At 38.0% G+C, this 14,003-nt stretch overlaps 2 protein-coding genes and 1 long non-coding RNA gene across 3 annotated transcripts; 2 read left to right on the forward strand and 1 right to left on the reverse strand.

Annotated features, from left to right (window-relative positions):
- Window positions 1–17: 17 nt before the first annotated feature.
- Window positions 18–7,273, forward strand: LOC146378115 (transmembrane protease serine 3). The gene is made up of 8 exons (XM_084943872.1): window positions 18–545; window positions 3,522–3,614; window positions 4,372–4,506; window positions 4,867–5,032; window positions 5,544–5,722; window positions 6,299–6,397; window positions 6,793–6,935; window positions 7,112–7,273. The coding sequence occupies exons 1-8, from the start codon at window positions 125–127 to the stop codon at window positions 7,271–7,273; spliced, it is 1,398 nt and encodes a 465-aa protein (XP_084799998.1). The 5' UTR covers window positions 18–124.
- LOC146378116 (uncharacterized) lies at window positions 2,929–9,378 on the reverse strand. Its single transcript, XR_014801649.1, has 2 exons — window positions 6,270–9,378; window positions 2,929–5,023 (listed from the first exon to the last, which is right to left on the reverse strand). It is a non-coding gene; the product is annotated as an uncharacterized LOC146378116 (long non-coding RNA).
- A 79-nt stretch (window positions 9,379–9,457) lies between these two features.
- LOC146378117 (persulfide dioxygenase ETHE1, mitochondrial-like) lies at window positions 9,458–13,379 on the forward strand. Its single transcript, XM_084943871.1, has 7 exons — window positions 9,458–9,994; window positions 10,528–10,672; window positions 11,118–11,266; window positions 11,386–11,515; window positions 11,649–11,738; window positions 12,043–12,159; window positions 12,303–13,379. The coding sequence occupies exons 1-7, from the start codon at window positions 9,785–9,787 to the stop codon at window positions 12,347–12,349; spliced, it is 888 nt and encodes a 295-aa protein (XP_084799997.1). The 5' UTR covers window positions 9,458–9,784; the 3' UTR covers window positions 12,350–13,379.
- The last annotated feature ends 624 nt before the right edge of the window (window positions 13,380–14,003 follow it).

Below are 14,003 nucleotides of genomic sequence, written 5' to 3' on the forward strand. Positions count from 1 at the left end.
CATCAGAATGTCAGAGTATTTCTTACAGATGCATTGTTGAAAGCTCAGGTTTTGTCATAACTTTGTTAATTTTGCAGGTTCTAGCCAAGGTTTCTGTGTTTGTTGGCAACAAAACCTAAAAAGTATGGCTCAGAAAGACAGCACCAGCTCTCGTCATCAAGCGAACGCACCAAACTTTTTATCGCCTCAGCACTGGGCATCAACATCTTTTCAAAGTCCAATCAGTCATGAAGTATTGAGTATATCATCTTTGGTCCCTTCTGCAGTCCTCACATTCATACCCCAGTATAAACCCACAAATAATGGAAACCCATATCCAGAAGATCTGCCCTTTTCTGATGAGACCCCAAAGCTGCAACCTCTTGAAGCATCACCTTCTAGTTCAGTGTCCTCAGAAGCCCAAGATCAAAAAAATGTGATGTCAGCAGCTCCTTGTAGTGATAATCCTCAAGAAGTTCAGCAGAGGATTCAAACAGATGGAGGTCCACTGCAGGACACATCAATAGGTATCATGTTTCCAAAAGAGCTACATGATGGAGTGCCAGGTATGGTAATAATTGAAGGTGTTACTTCAATGTACAGTTTTGATAATGTGCCAGGAAAAATCACACTTTGAAACACGGGGCCAACACGCTTTGCTCATAAATAACATTTCTATAAGTGCTAAGCGTTGGAGTTACATGCAATCTATAAACTGTTGGTGTAACAGCCTCTCCTTTTCTGAGAAAGCATTTCATAAGATCTTTGAGCCCAGCTGACACAGGATCAGAAGTACACTGATAGTGAAATGTATGTGGTTGTATCAGGGATCGGGGTTCTGTGTAGGCCAGTGTATTCCTTCCACAAGCTTAAAAAAAAATTACAGTGATTATTGCACAGTCAAATATAAGAAAAAATATAGCGAATATTGCACAGTGAAAAAAAGCACTACAGCTCAGTTTCCCCTCCCTCTCTCCTCCAACGAGGAGTTAAACAGTCTGATGGCATGTGGGACAAAGGAGTTTTTAGGTCTGTTGGTTCTTGACTTTGGGAGAAGCAACCTGTCCCTGAGTAGGCTCCTCTGATTATTTACGACCGTGTGCAGAGGATGCCCAGCATTGTCCATAACCTCCAGCAGTTAGCATTAAACCTAAAAGTTAGATAAGCATATATTTTCAAAATGAAACTGAATGATCCAGCTTTACATTGATGCAATCAACAGTACTTGTGTTAGATGCTATTTACAGGTGAGGTGTAACTTTTTGTTTTATGGGAGAAAACTGATTTAAATCAAATATTATTAGCAAAGTGTGTGAATCCCAAAAGATGACTTAGTCATTGTAATTGAGATTTTTAATTACCAGTGCACTGGTAATTAACTAATATTTAATCAATCTTCACTTATATTTCTGTGGTAAATAGTCAAATCTCTTAGCCTTTGAGGATTGATTGAAGACAAACACATCTGCAATTTCTTCTTGCATACTCTGAACCCCTCCTGAGGAAGCAGCCTTAATGTGATTTTGAAAAATAGCACATATGTTTCTCACTCCAGCACCCACTTCTATCCACAGTCATTTGGCAATTTACTATAACTTTGATGAGTTACATAGATTTTCTAACACAGAGACTGCTGAGGCAGCTGTTTAGATTCTCAGTAATAACATGTGAGCTATTGCTCCTGTGCAATCTTTTTTCTTTATTACTTTTTGACCTCAAAGTGGCCTTGGTGCCGTTGTGCATGAAATAGTTTAAAGGTCTCCTACTGCGGTGACTGGATCTTTTCTCTTGGACTGCCTTTGGCAAATAGAAAGCAGGACAAGAAAAGAAAAGAAAGAAAAAAAAAGCAAAGAAAATAATAAAAGAAATAATAATAATAAAAATAAAAGAAAATTCATTTGTAATTTTAAATCTGCTTCATATTTGTCACTGATACTGTCAGTTGTATCGATGACTAATTATTTCTGCATCTATGCTATCTGTTTGGTAAGGCTGTAAATATATAATGCAACAAGTTCTTGCAATTAAACTTTAAAAATAAAAATGACATATCAGAGTACCATGCAGCATGTTAAACAGGTCGTTGCCTCTTTTTCCTACTCCATCAGCTGATCCTTTTATCTGATCATGATTCGCAAAGAAGTATAAAGAATTCATCGCTTTGGTTTCAGTTTCTCATTTGTCTCACCTTCAGGCAGGTATAGTTGAAGATAAGCTCAGCTTATCAGCTTCTCCATTCTCTTCCATTTTAATTTAAGGGAAAAAAACTTGTGGCAGACTTTTTCAGTCTGTATTTTTTACACTGTGCCGTCATCATAGTATTACAAATACACCACAGTAGGCAGCATTGCAGTGTTATATAGATGAAACAAGAAAATAGTTCCTTTGGAGAAAAAGCATAAATCATCTACTGGAGTTCATGATTTTGTTGCCAAAACGTTACCATTTGTTCCCCTGTCGATGCGAACGCAGCTTGGAGGTTTTCACATTTCACTAGTAGTAATCCATCTTGACTGTATCAGTGAAACACAAAATTGATTTCAAAGTTGTTGTTTTTTTTTGCCTTACTTATATTTCATGCAACTCACGCTTTATATATTATGGATGTGTTCTGTCCTCAGGATTTTGAGGTTGTCTGAGCAGAACTTTTGTCCCAGAGATGCATATTCACCTTCACACTGATCGCCCTTGACAACTGGTTTAAGTTTTATATCACACTTAAATAATAAACTATAAATAGTTTAACTGCTAAATACTTTAACTGTAAATGTAGCCAAAACATATGGTTACACCACCTGTTTGCCGTATGTTCAAACCTATAATCACAGCTTTGAGCACAAGTGTTTTCTATCCTCGACCTTTATGCATCACTACATTAAGTTACACACAGAAGAATTTACACAGCCAAAAACATGTAAGACAAGTAAAACAAATTTGACTGGCTGAACCAACATTTCAATAAATGTTTAATAATGATGGTTGTATATTCACAATAACAATACAACTCAAATTACAGAGAGCAGTTTTGCATAATAGTCAAATGATGCCAGATAGCTTATTAACATATGGTGGCACTGTTGCCTCACAGCAAAAAGATCCTGGATTTGAATCCACTGGCAGGTTCTGGGTGGAGTTTGCGCGTTCTCCCTGTGGCTGCATGGGTTTCCTCCAGCTGCCTCTTACAGTCCAAACACTTCCAAAGCTAACTGGTGTTTCTTAAATCGGATTTCTGAGTTAACCCTGTGATAGCTAATATAGACTCCAGCCCCCTAAAAGTCTCATTTGGATAAATTGTTAAGAAAATGTGCACGGTTATCATCTTTGGCTTGTTCTCACCTAAACTGCACCTATCTAAAATCTAAAAGGGATCTCCAAAATGCACACATTTGTCAAAGTATGATGATATGATAAAACCTCACAGTTAGTTTGGTTTACTACAACTGTCCCAGTCAATTAATAAAGATGATGAAGACAGGATGTCTTGGAGCTCAGAGCTCCTTGCAAAGTTTTAATATTTCTTGTTATTTCTTGTTTGTTTGCAGATGCAAGATCCCATGCCTGTACATCTCGTGACCTGTTAATGTTTGTGGGAATCTTTGTCACTATAAAAGTGATTATCGCTTCTGCTCTTTTAGGTAACCCACTCTGAAAAGCAAGGTACCTCCAGTACATCAATAGCACATTGAATTCTAGTGTTTAAGCTCCTAGGACCTGGCGTCCACATATGTGGACATCACATTTTGGGTTATTTAGACTAAAATACTCAATTATGCTCTACAAGGGCCTGCTATCCTTTTATGAGGACATTATACTGCTACTGTTCTATCAAAATTTGAAACGAATATCCTCATATGTGGCTCTTATTTTTCTTAAAAACAAAAATAAGATAAAAAAAAATCTGGTAATTCTTTGTTTTTACATTCATCGGGCTCCAATATACCCAAATATCAAAGAGAAATTAAAAATGCATGCAGTGGAAGAGTTCGGGTCTTAGGAGGTTAAGAAACAAACCTTCTCATCATGCAGTTACCATTCATTCAGCCTTACTGCTTTCTGTAACACATCAGTGAGCATACATAATAGGTTTCTCTGATTACGATTAAATACAAATGAAATGAGAAAAAAAAAACTAAGTTAATTAGTTCTGAACATTCACTATGCCAGTTATTAAATCCTTTATGAAGCCTCCTTCTGGGAAATAAATTACATTGTTGGAAAAAGTGAAACCAAAACGCAAAGATAGAGTAAAATGGTTTGCTGAGGTTCCAAATTTGAAACCAGCAGCTATTAAGACTGATCTCAGTGTGAGGAGTTTTTAATGTTAATGTTTCACTATCCACTTGAGACATTGTACTGTGTCATCTGAATGTTTTTTTTCTCTCTTCAAATTAGTTAAGTTCTTGCTGTTTCCCTCTGAGGTGGTTGAATCACCTCCTCTCTGTGGTGGGAAAGGGAGCTGTACTGTCCCAACCCAGAAGCCCATTCTGTCCAAGAATCCAGTGAACCAGACAGGAAATATGACTGCAGGTAAAGAATTTAAATTTCATAGTAACTAATGCATTTTGTCTCCAAAGCTCCAAGGATGGCAATCTTCACTGCCACTCCAAATTTACTGCTTATCTCTCAAACAAAAGATGCTACTTACATATCCATCAAGCATCTGGCAGTTATGTCTGTACTTTTCAAGTCTTTTCATGGAAAAGGTTTTACTAGAATATTACCATAATAATTTCTCACATTAAACACCTTATATTCTTAAAATTAATTAAACCACCTTTATGGTCATCTTATTATTATTTTTTTTTTAAAAAAAGAGCTTTTGCAGTTTTTTTTTTTTTGCACTCATTGTCTGTTTGCTTGATTTCATGTTCTTCATCTCATATCCAGACTGCTCAGTTCTGGTCAGCAATGGTCAGCGTATTGTTGGAGGAACCTTAGCTACAAAGAACGAGTGGGCCTGGCAAGTCAGCATGCAGTGGAGGGGAAGACACGTCTGTGGTGGTGCCATCATCTCTCCTCGTTGGGTGATCACTGCAGCACACTGCTTTGTTGAGTAAGAGAGACACGAGGAATGACAAGAAAAAAGTGTTTACGAGTTCAGTTACTGGTACAGTCAGTTAGCAAAGGCTGTAGTCACGACCACCTGCGCAGTCCGAGGTAACACCGTGTTCCTGTTATGTTCAAGTCAAAAGCAGGTAAAGGGTGAAGTAAAAACTTTTTGCACCTTTTGCAGCAGAGCTTATTGGTCACATCACAGATGGAGCTCTGTAAAAGGGGCTCTCTGTTCCCCGTGAGTGTTCATCTTGGATTATGAGCAATGGGTGCGGCTTTTTTGAGCACAACTACAAACCAAAAGCAGCTCCTAATGTTTGCAAGGCTAAAGTGAAAATAGAAATACATGTAATTTGGCGATGGCTGAGGCCTAAACAGTGATTGTAATAATGCTGGAGGTTGTATGATATTATGAAAAACCATTGAAAAACAAAACTGTGAAAATTAGTGGGCACACACACCGCTTCTTAAACCGAACTCTATCTACTAACTTTTCTGTCACTCTTCTGCAGTAATAACATGCTTCAAGTGGCTGACTGGACGGTGGTGGCAGGCACTGTAAGCATTGCACACAACTCTCTGGGGCAACACTACAGGGCACTGCAGATCCTCTACCACCCTGGCTTTAAGGTTATGCACAATGACTATGACGTGGGACTGCTGCGCACCATAATTGACATGGACATGACGAGTAAGTAAGAGACGGATTGCGCTATCATTCATCAGGGCAACGAAAACCACATTATTTGTTTTTCTTTACGCTGAATGAATGCTGGAGTCTAGTAACTTGTTGAATGTATGTAAACTAGCCAGATTTATGTCACACAAGACAAACCGACAAGGTTTCACTGTCTCTTTTTATAACTGTATTTACTTACATTTGACTCATGAAAAGAACTTAATGTGACTTGACGCACGTTTAAATTTTATTATGATTAAGGTCAGGACAGATTAAATATTTCAAGAAGTGTAATCCCTTTTGGGCTTGAGGGGGAGATTAGGGGCACTTACATCACTGCACTAATCATTGCAATCGCTGTCATATTGGCAAAACAAATATTTAATTTTTACCAAAACTTAAAACAATAAAGAAAGAACGAACTAAACACCTAACAAAATCCAAATCGTCAGAAGTGAAACTTACTTTTAAGTCAAGAGAAAAACATGTATTACAATCATAAACATGGGTGGGGAAAAAAAGGAAATATGTGATTTCATAACCACGAGAGAGAGCTAACCTTTATCACTTTACTGCTGCTCTTTGTAGGTGGGGTCCGACCGGTCTGTTTACCCAGTCCAACCGAGTCCTTTCCTGATGGATCAGACTGCTGGATCACAGGCTGGGGATACGTAAATGAAAACACAGGTGCACTGCACTGAAAGACAGATACTTTTGCTACAGTTTGTGATCTTAACAACTGAGCTAAAAGAAAGTGATTTGATAACGCAAGTATAATTTAAGTTGGAGCTTCAAATAGCTTCAAAAACTCACAATCATAGTTTCAGAGTTGGAAACTGTAGGGCAAAAACTTTTTAAAGAGCCATATTTGTCAGTACAGTATCCTCATTGAAGCTAAGACGTTATACTTAATTACTAGATAAAAAAAAATATTAAGTATAAAAACAAAGTCTTTTTTCTTTTTCCTGTCTTTCATTATTTTTTGAACTGTGTAACATTTCCACTAGTCACCTTCAAGTAACCCTTTCTACTTATTTTCATTCACTTTTTGCTGCTGATTTTTTCATTTCATTTTCTGTCAGGCTATGTGTCGGAAGAGTTAAGGCAGGCTCATGTTAAGGTAATAGCTCAATCCATCTGCTACGACTTGAGTGTCTATGGTCTCTTCATAACTCCTCGAATGATTTGCGCTGGGAGCATGGATGGAGGGGTTGACTCTTGCCAGGTACACACCCACAGAGATGAAATCTCCTCTCCACAAACCTAGCACAGGTTCATGAAGAATATAAAATATATTTTACAATCTATATACTTTTACAATATACTTTACAATCTATCAAGAGTTGTGTTTCTCCCATTTGATGTTCACAAATTTTGTTTGTGAAATGATTTTCTCTTAAGGGGGACAGTGGTGGACCACTTGTGTGTAAGACATCTAAAGGGGATTGGAAGCTGGCAGGCGTGGTGAGTTGGGGAGAGGGATGCGCACGGCCTAATAAACCAGGCGTCTACAGCAGAGTAACTGAACTGCTTCAGTGGATTGAACGTTACATAGACATATAGGTATGGGAAGCACTTTTCCTCACCGCTTGTAAATGTGAAACCTATCTTTATCTGTCGCTCTGTTTTGGAGTCAAAGTTCTGATAGTTTATTTACTGCATCTGAGTCACAGTCTATCTAAAAATGCTTTTCTATTTTCATTTTGAACTACAACCCTTGACAGATAAGCAGTTTGGCTATATAGCAGATAATAAAACTTCAGCAGTAAAGAAGAAAAAAACTTAAAGGTTAAATGTTAAATCCTGTTGAAGGTTATAGAACCAACATTTCAATACATATTAGTTCTTTAAAGGATGGAGGCAAACTAGATGCATTAGTAAAAGAATATATCAGTAAAATGCAGGAAATGTGATTACTTTTAATAACCTGCGGGACTTTTCATAGCCAAAATGCACTATAACAAATCATTTGCGAAATATACAATAAAGTTTTTTAAATTGTCCTTGTTTTAATATTTTTTGTTGCAGGATAAAGCAGAGGATTCGGCCGAGACCACGGCAGCTGTTTCTGCAACACCTTAAAATCTGACAATGAGATAACTGACAATAAAGATCGACTTGCATCTATCTGCCTATCAGTGTTGTTCATTCTTCGATAGCGTGCACTGTCACTATCGTTAGTTATAGAAATATAGAAACACTATTATCTGTAGTAGAAATTTTATCTGTAGTAGAAATTTACTGCCAGAAATGATACATTTGTAAACGTTTATCAGGACTGGCATGAAAGTGTAGCTGACAAAACAACAAATAAATCAAAGTGAAAATGGGATTGTGTTCCTGTCTGATCGCGGCTGCTGACCACAAATTTTAACAGTTATCACAGCGCATGGCGCCTCTTTAGTGTCTAAGTGCACCAATTTAATTGCTGGTGTATAGATTAGTGTGACTTCTCAGGTTCAAGGTACACTAGATGAAAATGACCTGATAACCAATGTTAGCTAAATTTGAAGTACTGATAAACTGTAGAACCAAGCAGTTTCTGATATTTTTCCTTTGATTGTATAAAATAAATATTAGTACTAAAGACTAGCAAGACTAGATGAACAAGATATTATAAATAAAACCAATTATTCATTATTTCAAAACAAATGAATAATAATTAAGTTTTGAAAACCTATATTATGTTTTCAATGGGTTTCTCACACTCTTTAAGTGTGTTCAGTGGCCTTATAACAGGAGTCGCAAACTCATTAGAGTCTATGGGCCATATGTAGCCAACTACTTGCCAAAATTAATCCAAAAGTACATCAGCAGCTCGTTCGGGAGTTCAGGAGCTTGCCTCAGTTAAGGTCAATGATTGATCGTTCATCAATACAAAAGAGAGTGGGAAAAAGAGTTCAGAGACAAAAACCACAGCTGACCAAAAACCCTCCCAAAAAACATCTTCACTTTTGTGAAAATGTTCTGTCAACCGTTGAGACAAATTTGGAGTTTTTGGAAGGTTCAAATCCCATTACATCTGACAGAAAACAACATTTCATAAAAACAACATCATAGCAACAGTCATACGTGGTGGTGGTGGTAGCTTGATGATATGGGACTGTTTTACTACTTTAGCACCTGGAGAACTTCCAGTATTCATGAACAATGAATTCTGCTCTCTCCCAAAAGATCCTAAAGGAATCATTTCGTGCCCTGAAGATCAAAGGCATTTGAGTTATGATCGGGCAATAATCGGAAACAGCAAGTCTGATTGGCCTAGTCACTGTCTAGACTTTGATGCTTTGATATGACTTTGAACCAGCCCTTCATGCTTAAGCACTTTCTACAGCAATTCTTTAAAGAAGAGAGGGCCAAAACTCCTCTATGGTGATATAAAAGAGTCATTTCCAGTTATCATAAACGCTTGATTGCATTTCTTGCTGCCAATGAAATCATCAGTTAAACATGCATTTTGTATTTACTTGTATGATCTTAGTATCAAAATTTGCAAGCAAACATGCAAGTTAGACTTAAAAAAAAAACGACAAAGGGAGCAAATACTGTTTTCATGTAGCTCATCACAAAGCTTTTATTTGGTTGTTTGTTTTCCATGCGTATTACTCCACTAAAGCGGATGACTGAGCGTTTTATACAAGGTTGTGTTTGGACGATGTTTACTTGCCTGACAGCGTAAATGTCACGTAGGTCGCTGCTACGTTGTTGTGCACATTGCCAGGCCCCTCATTCCAGGACGCATGCGTCTCACTGAGGACGGCGAAGACGGTACTCAGCTGTGCAGGAAGTTAGCCGGCAGCTTCACTTACCCATAAACCCATATTTACCGCTTAATAAGAAACAAGTTGGCATGGCTCCAGCCCGTAAAAGCAGCTGGTGACAGTGGAGCTTCCAAACGACACTGAAGTCCTTGTGTTGTTTTTTCCAAGGACTGGTTGACAGTCAGTGTGATAAGCGGCAGGTAACACAGAGTTCACAGTGCTACTACCCACGGTCTCTCTCTGCGGTACCTACGCGTACGTGCGGCAGTGTTGCCCGCTATCAAGAGGTTCAAATCAGGACAAATCGGCGACTATGTGTTCGGTAATAAGCAGAGTGAAGCCTGTTCAGCGGGCCCTGGCTTCGACGCTACGGCTCAGGACAAACGCTGACGGCTTGAATTACGCGGCAGCCCAGAGCAGGCGCTTCTGCCCCGGCTTTAGCGCTGGAGCTCAGCCGCTATGGATAACCAACAGATCCTACTGCGCCAGGATAGCAACGACAGATGGACTCTTCTTCAGACAGGTAGGTTATAGATGATTATACCTTGTCATTTTGCGCCTGCTTGGATCCTCCTGTCTTCAGGAAGAAAACGACATTTTCTTTAGGATGTTTTGCAACCGTCTTTACAGCGTTAAGTAGGAAGTGAGGTAGCATTTAGCTCATTGTTATATTTCTGTTAAGGAGCATTTAATTTTAGTTGTTTTAATGCGCAACCAAGTTAGGTTGTTGGATGAATTATGTGGTTCATTTTCGAGTCAAACAACCCTTTAAGTTGATCTATGCGCAGTTTTGTTTCGGATACTAAAACTTGACAGCTAATCTTTCAGGGGCATTTGTATGACCCCTGAATGCTTCCTGACACAGTTGATACGGATGTTTTTATATGATAACAAGTTGCTCTATATTATAATCTGTTCTTTCTTTCAGTTTTTTGGTCTCTTACAAACATTGTCTATGAATGAGTGTGTAACCCTTGTTACCCTTGCGCTATTGTTTTTATTTATTACTGAGTCACACCTGTGTACTCACCTTTTTTTCCCTCCTCCCCCCTTTAGTTCTTTGAAGTAGAGAGCAGCACTTACACCTACCTGCTGGCAGACGCAGACACCAAGGAGGCTGTCATCATTGATCCTGTGCTGGAGACCATTGACAGGGACCTGAAATTCGTAAGCGAACTTGGACTCAGTCTAAAAGTGGCAGGTACCTACCTTCCCAAAGTTGAGTTAAAACATAACTTAAGGAAATGTGCTCCATCTTCCTAACCCTGACGCTAAGATGCATTTTCAGATCAGCCCTACTTAAAGCTTGAATGAACTTTATGAAAACATACTTCATTATTACCCTTGGGGCCAAAATAAATATAGTACTGGACTTGTTTGTTTGTATTTCCCTCTTTAAGCGTCTGTTTTCTGGGGGAAATTGAAATTGAGTCTCTGTCCCTGAGCCAATATACGTTAATGTGTATTTATATACATACATATATACATACACGTATGTATGTATATATTATATTATAATAATACCTAAGAGTAAATATTATGAAATGATTTTGCACTGATCTGTGTTCCACTGACTCTTCTTATATGCAGATTAAAATATACAGTAATCTTGACTCGCATTCAAACTTTCTTTTTGTTTTTTTAAGTTAACACCCACTGCCATGCAGACCACATAACAAGTACTGGCCTAATGAAGAAAAGACTTGCTGGACTGAAGAGTGCCATCTCCAAATTCAGTGGTGCATCTGCTGATATCCACCTAAAAGAGGGAGACAATATCCCCTTTGGAAGACACGTATGGCGAAAAAAAAGTTCTTTTTTATGATGGAGTGTTTGTAGGTGTTGCATACCTGTTTGGTTATGTTTGCTTTATAAAACTAATTTAACATGACATTTGTCTTTTCTCTTCTTTAGTCTCTGACTGTGAGAGAGACACCAGGACACACTGATGGGTGTATAACGCTGGTAACTGGGGATCAGACTATGGCTTTCACTGGTGATGCTCTCCTCATTAGAGGCTGTGGCAGGACAGACTTCCAGCAGGGTATGCATACTCTTTTGGCTTTATGCTTGTGTTTTTGTTCATTTTCATTTGTAGTGTTTCTGTATGAACACAAGGGGGCAGTATTACAGCCATTGCCTTTAGCAGTTTTCTAAGTTTTCTCTCATTTCTTAAGGTTGTGCCAAAAGGCTCTACCAGTCAGTCCAGGAGAAAATCTACACCCTCCCTGACCACTGCCTCATCTACCCAGCACATGACTACTTAGGTTGGCTGAAACACATGCAGACACACATTTATGTATTTTATAGAGTCATTAGTGTGAATGTTTTTTATGTAATACAGATTTTCAGCTTGTGATTAAAAGCACTGAAAATGTAAAACTATTAATTTCCCACTAATGGGAGCTGGAACAGATGTTGTATACATGTTGTTTTTATAGTGCATCTTTTGTGTGTCAGAAGCATGTTTCTCTATAAATGTTTTCATTGACCAGATTTAACATGTGACAAAAATCAGGACCACGAAGACTAAACATGTCACACTGGTCTGCATCTGTTTTTGCGTTTCAGGTCAGACGGTTTCTACAGTGGGCGAGGAGCGCAAGTTTAACCCACGCTTGACTAAGAGCATGGAGGAGTTTGTGAAGATCATGAACAACCTGAACCTCCCTAAGCCTAAAAAAATAGGTATTTAACTATAGTATCTACAGCCTTTCACTCTCCATGTCATCTCCACATTTCTAGTTCTTGTGCCTATGAGACGTCACCACAGGTTTTACGTGCTGGGCGTCACATTTACTATAAACATTTTTTCCCTTGTTCTGTTGCAGATATTTCAGTGCCTGCTAATCTGGTTTGTGGACTGCACCATGTTTGAATGTGCTGCACGAAAGACGATACTAATGACATCATTGCACAGTGATAGACATTCTGTGTCTGTTTAGCAGAATTAATCAAACTGCTTGCCATAAAGTGCTTTATTGTGGTTCTGTGTCTAAATCTAAACGATATATTTTAATTGCTGTTATCATTTATAGTGCAGCTACTGATCAATTGTACTTGAAAAATGTATTTTGGATATTCAAAATAATTAATATCTGTATTTGATGAAAGAACAGTAATGATACCCTTTGTTAACTGTGTAAAGTTAAAAGTAAGTTGACTTTATTCAGATTTGTTATTATGTGTAAATTTGGGGAGGAAGAGGAAAGCTTGGATAGGATTGTTACACTGAAGGTTCAGTTTAGTATTTGTGAATGCTTAAAAGGTACAATTGTGTCGTGTAGTCAAGGCCTCACACACTCACAGTACCACAAGCAGTGGCCTCTTTTAATAGCAGGAAAATAAAACTTATGCTGTTTGCATTTAAAATCAATAACAGCTAAGATGTTACTGCACAACATGTCATAGCATTATGAGCTCACATGTTCCTTTCATATGTTGAAAATGATGATTATTATTTACTCTCTAGCTCTAAAAGAAGGAATCAGACTGCAGTGACCCATGCATGCTGTTCTTGTATTTAACAGATCCTCAGCCAGTAAGACGGGTTTGTTTTAGAGTGCTTCCCTTTGACTCAGCCACACAAACTTGCAGCTGTGTGACAATTTGAGCCTGAGGTTTTTGGAGGCCAGAATCAAAATGTTCATAAACAAGTAATTTCATGTGAATATAACTTTTTACTATTGCCTTTTTATTAAGAGAGCACCAAATCAGTTGTATGTATCAATTCTGGTTCTCTCTTCATGGGGGAACACTACCTGCCAGGTTAATTCAGACTTTTTATGTCTTTTGCTGCTATGGATGAAGCCCTGTGGTGATGATGGTTTGAGCCTGAAAACCCGAGTGAATATGGATGTCTCATATTCACCAAAGACTGTCATTAAATAAATTCCAAGTTGAATGAACATGGTGTAGAGCTGTATTTCAATCCTCAAACAGCCTGCTCAGTAAACGCCTCTCTCTAAGGTACATTCAAAGTGTCTTGAATGCAACATTGCACGTGCTTTTGAGTAGCATATTGTAAAATCTAGGATTCAGTATTGTGTCTGTGTAATCTAAAATAAAAGTCACATTATCTCTGCTTGACCCAGAGCATGCTATTTGTGGTCAAGTTCACAATCAGTGAATAGCTAAAAAAAAACAAGATGTACTGATACGAGCATTATTAAATAGATGGTTGTGGTTGTTCCCAATAAAACGGCGAACTGCAGTGGTCTGTGACCTTGAGTGACTTTACATTAAAATTAGTTTAATTAGAGAGCCATTATAAGGAGAAGTGTGACTGAAAAATGTATATGGGGAAAAAGCTCTAACAGCAAAGATACTTCTCTAAGTCTAACTTTTATAAAAGTAAAACACTTAAAAGTGTTTAAATTCTTCTTCATCTTATTATCAGTAATATTATTAACAATAATTCTATTGATGATGATCATAAAGATAGTGTGCAGCACGTGATGTTCTTCCTTTTTATCATGATGACTTCTGAAAATTATTCTAATTTGGGGGCGTTACCAAGGCAGGTAGGCAGG

This window comes from Perissodus microlepis, chromosome 11 (genome assembly GCF_051167445.1).
Source record: "Perissodus microlepis isolate ML-2025 ecotype Zambia chromosome 11, ASM5116744v1, whole genome shotgun sequence".
NCBI lineage: Eukaryota > Metazoa > Chordata > Actinopteri > Cichliformes > Cichlidae > Perissodus > Perissodus microlepis.

Bases quoted from the DNA above. Each gene is read 5' to 3' on its own strand.
- LOC146378115 (XM_084943872.1), top strand. From the start codon at position 125: ATGGCTCAGAAAGACAGCACCAGCTCTCGTCATCAAGCGAACGCACCA. The intron at 5,033-5,543 runs GTAAGAGAGACA...ACTCTTCTGCAG, and splicing joins GCAGCACACTGCTTTGTTGA to TAATAACATGCTTCAAGTGG. The intron at 5,723-6,298 runs GTAAGTAAGAGA...TGCTCTTTGTAG, and splicing joins AATTGACATGGACATGACGA to GTGGGGTCCGACCGGTCTGT.
- LOC146378117 (XM_084943871.1), top strand. From the start codon at position 9,785: ATGTGTTCGGTAATAAGCAGAGTGAAGCCTGTTCAGCGGGCCCTGGCT. The intron at 9,995-10,527 runs GTAGGTTATAGA...TCCCCCCTTTAG, and splicing joins ATGGACTCTTCTTCAGACAG to TTCTTTGAAGTAGAGAGCAG. The intron at 11,516-11,648 runs GTATGCATACTC...TCATTTCTTAAG, and splicing joins CAGGACAGACTTCCAGCAGG to GTTGTGCCAAAAGGCTCTAC.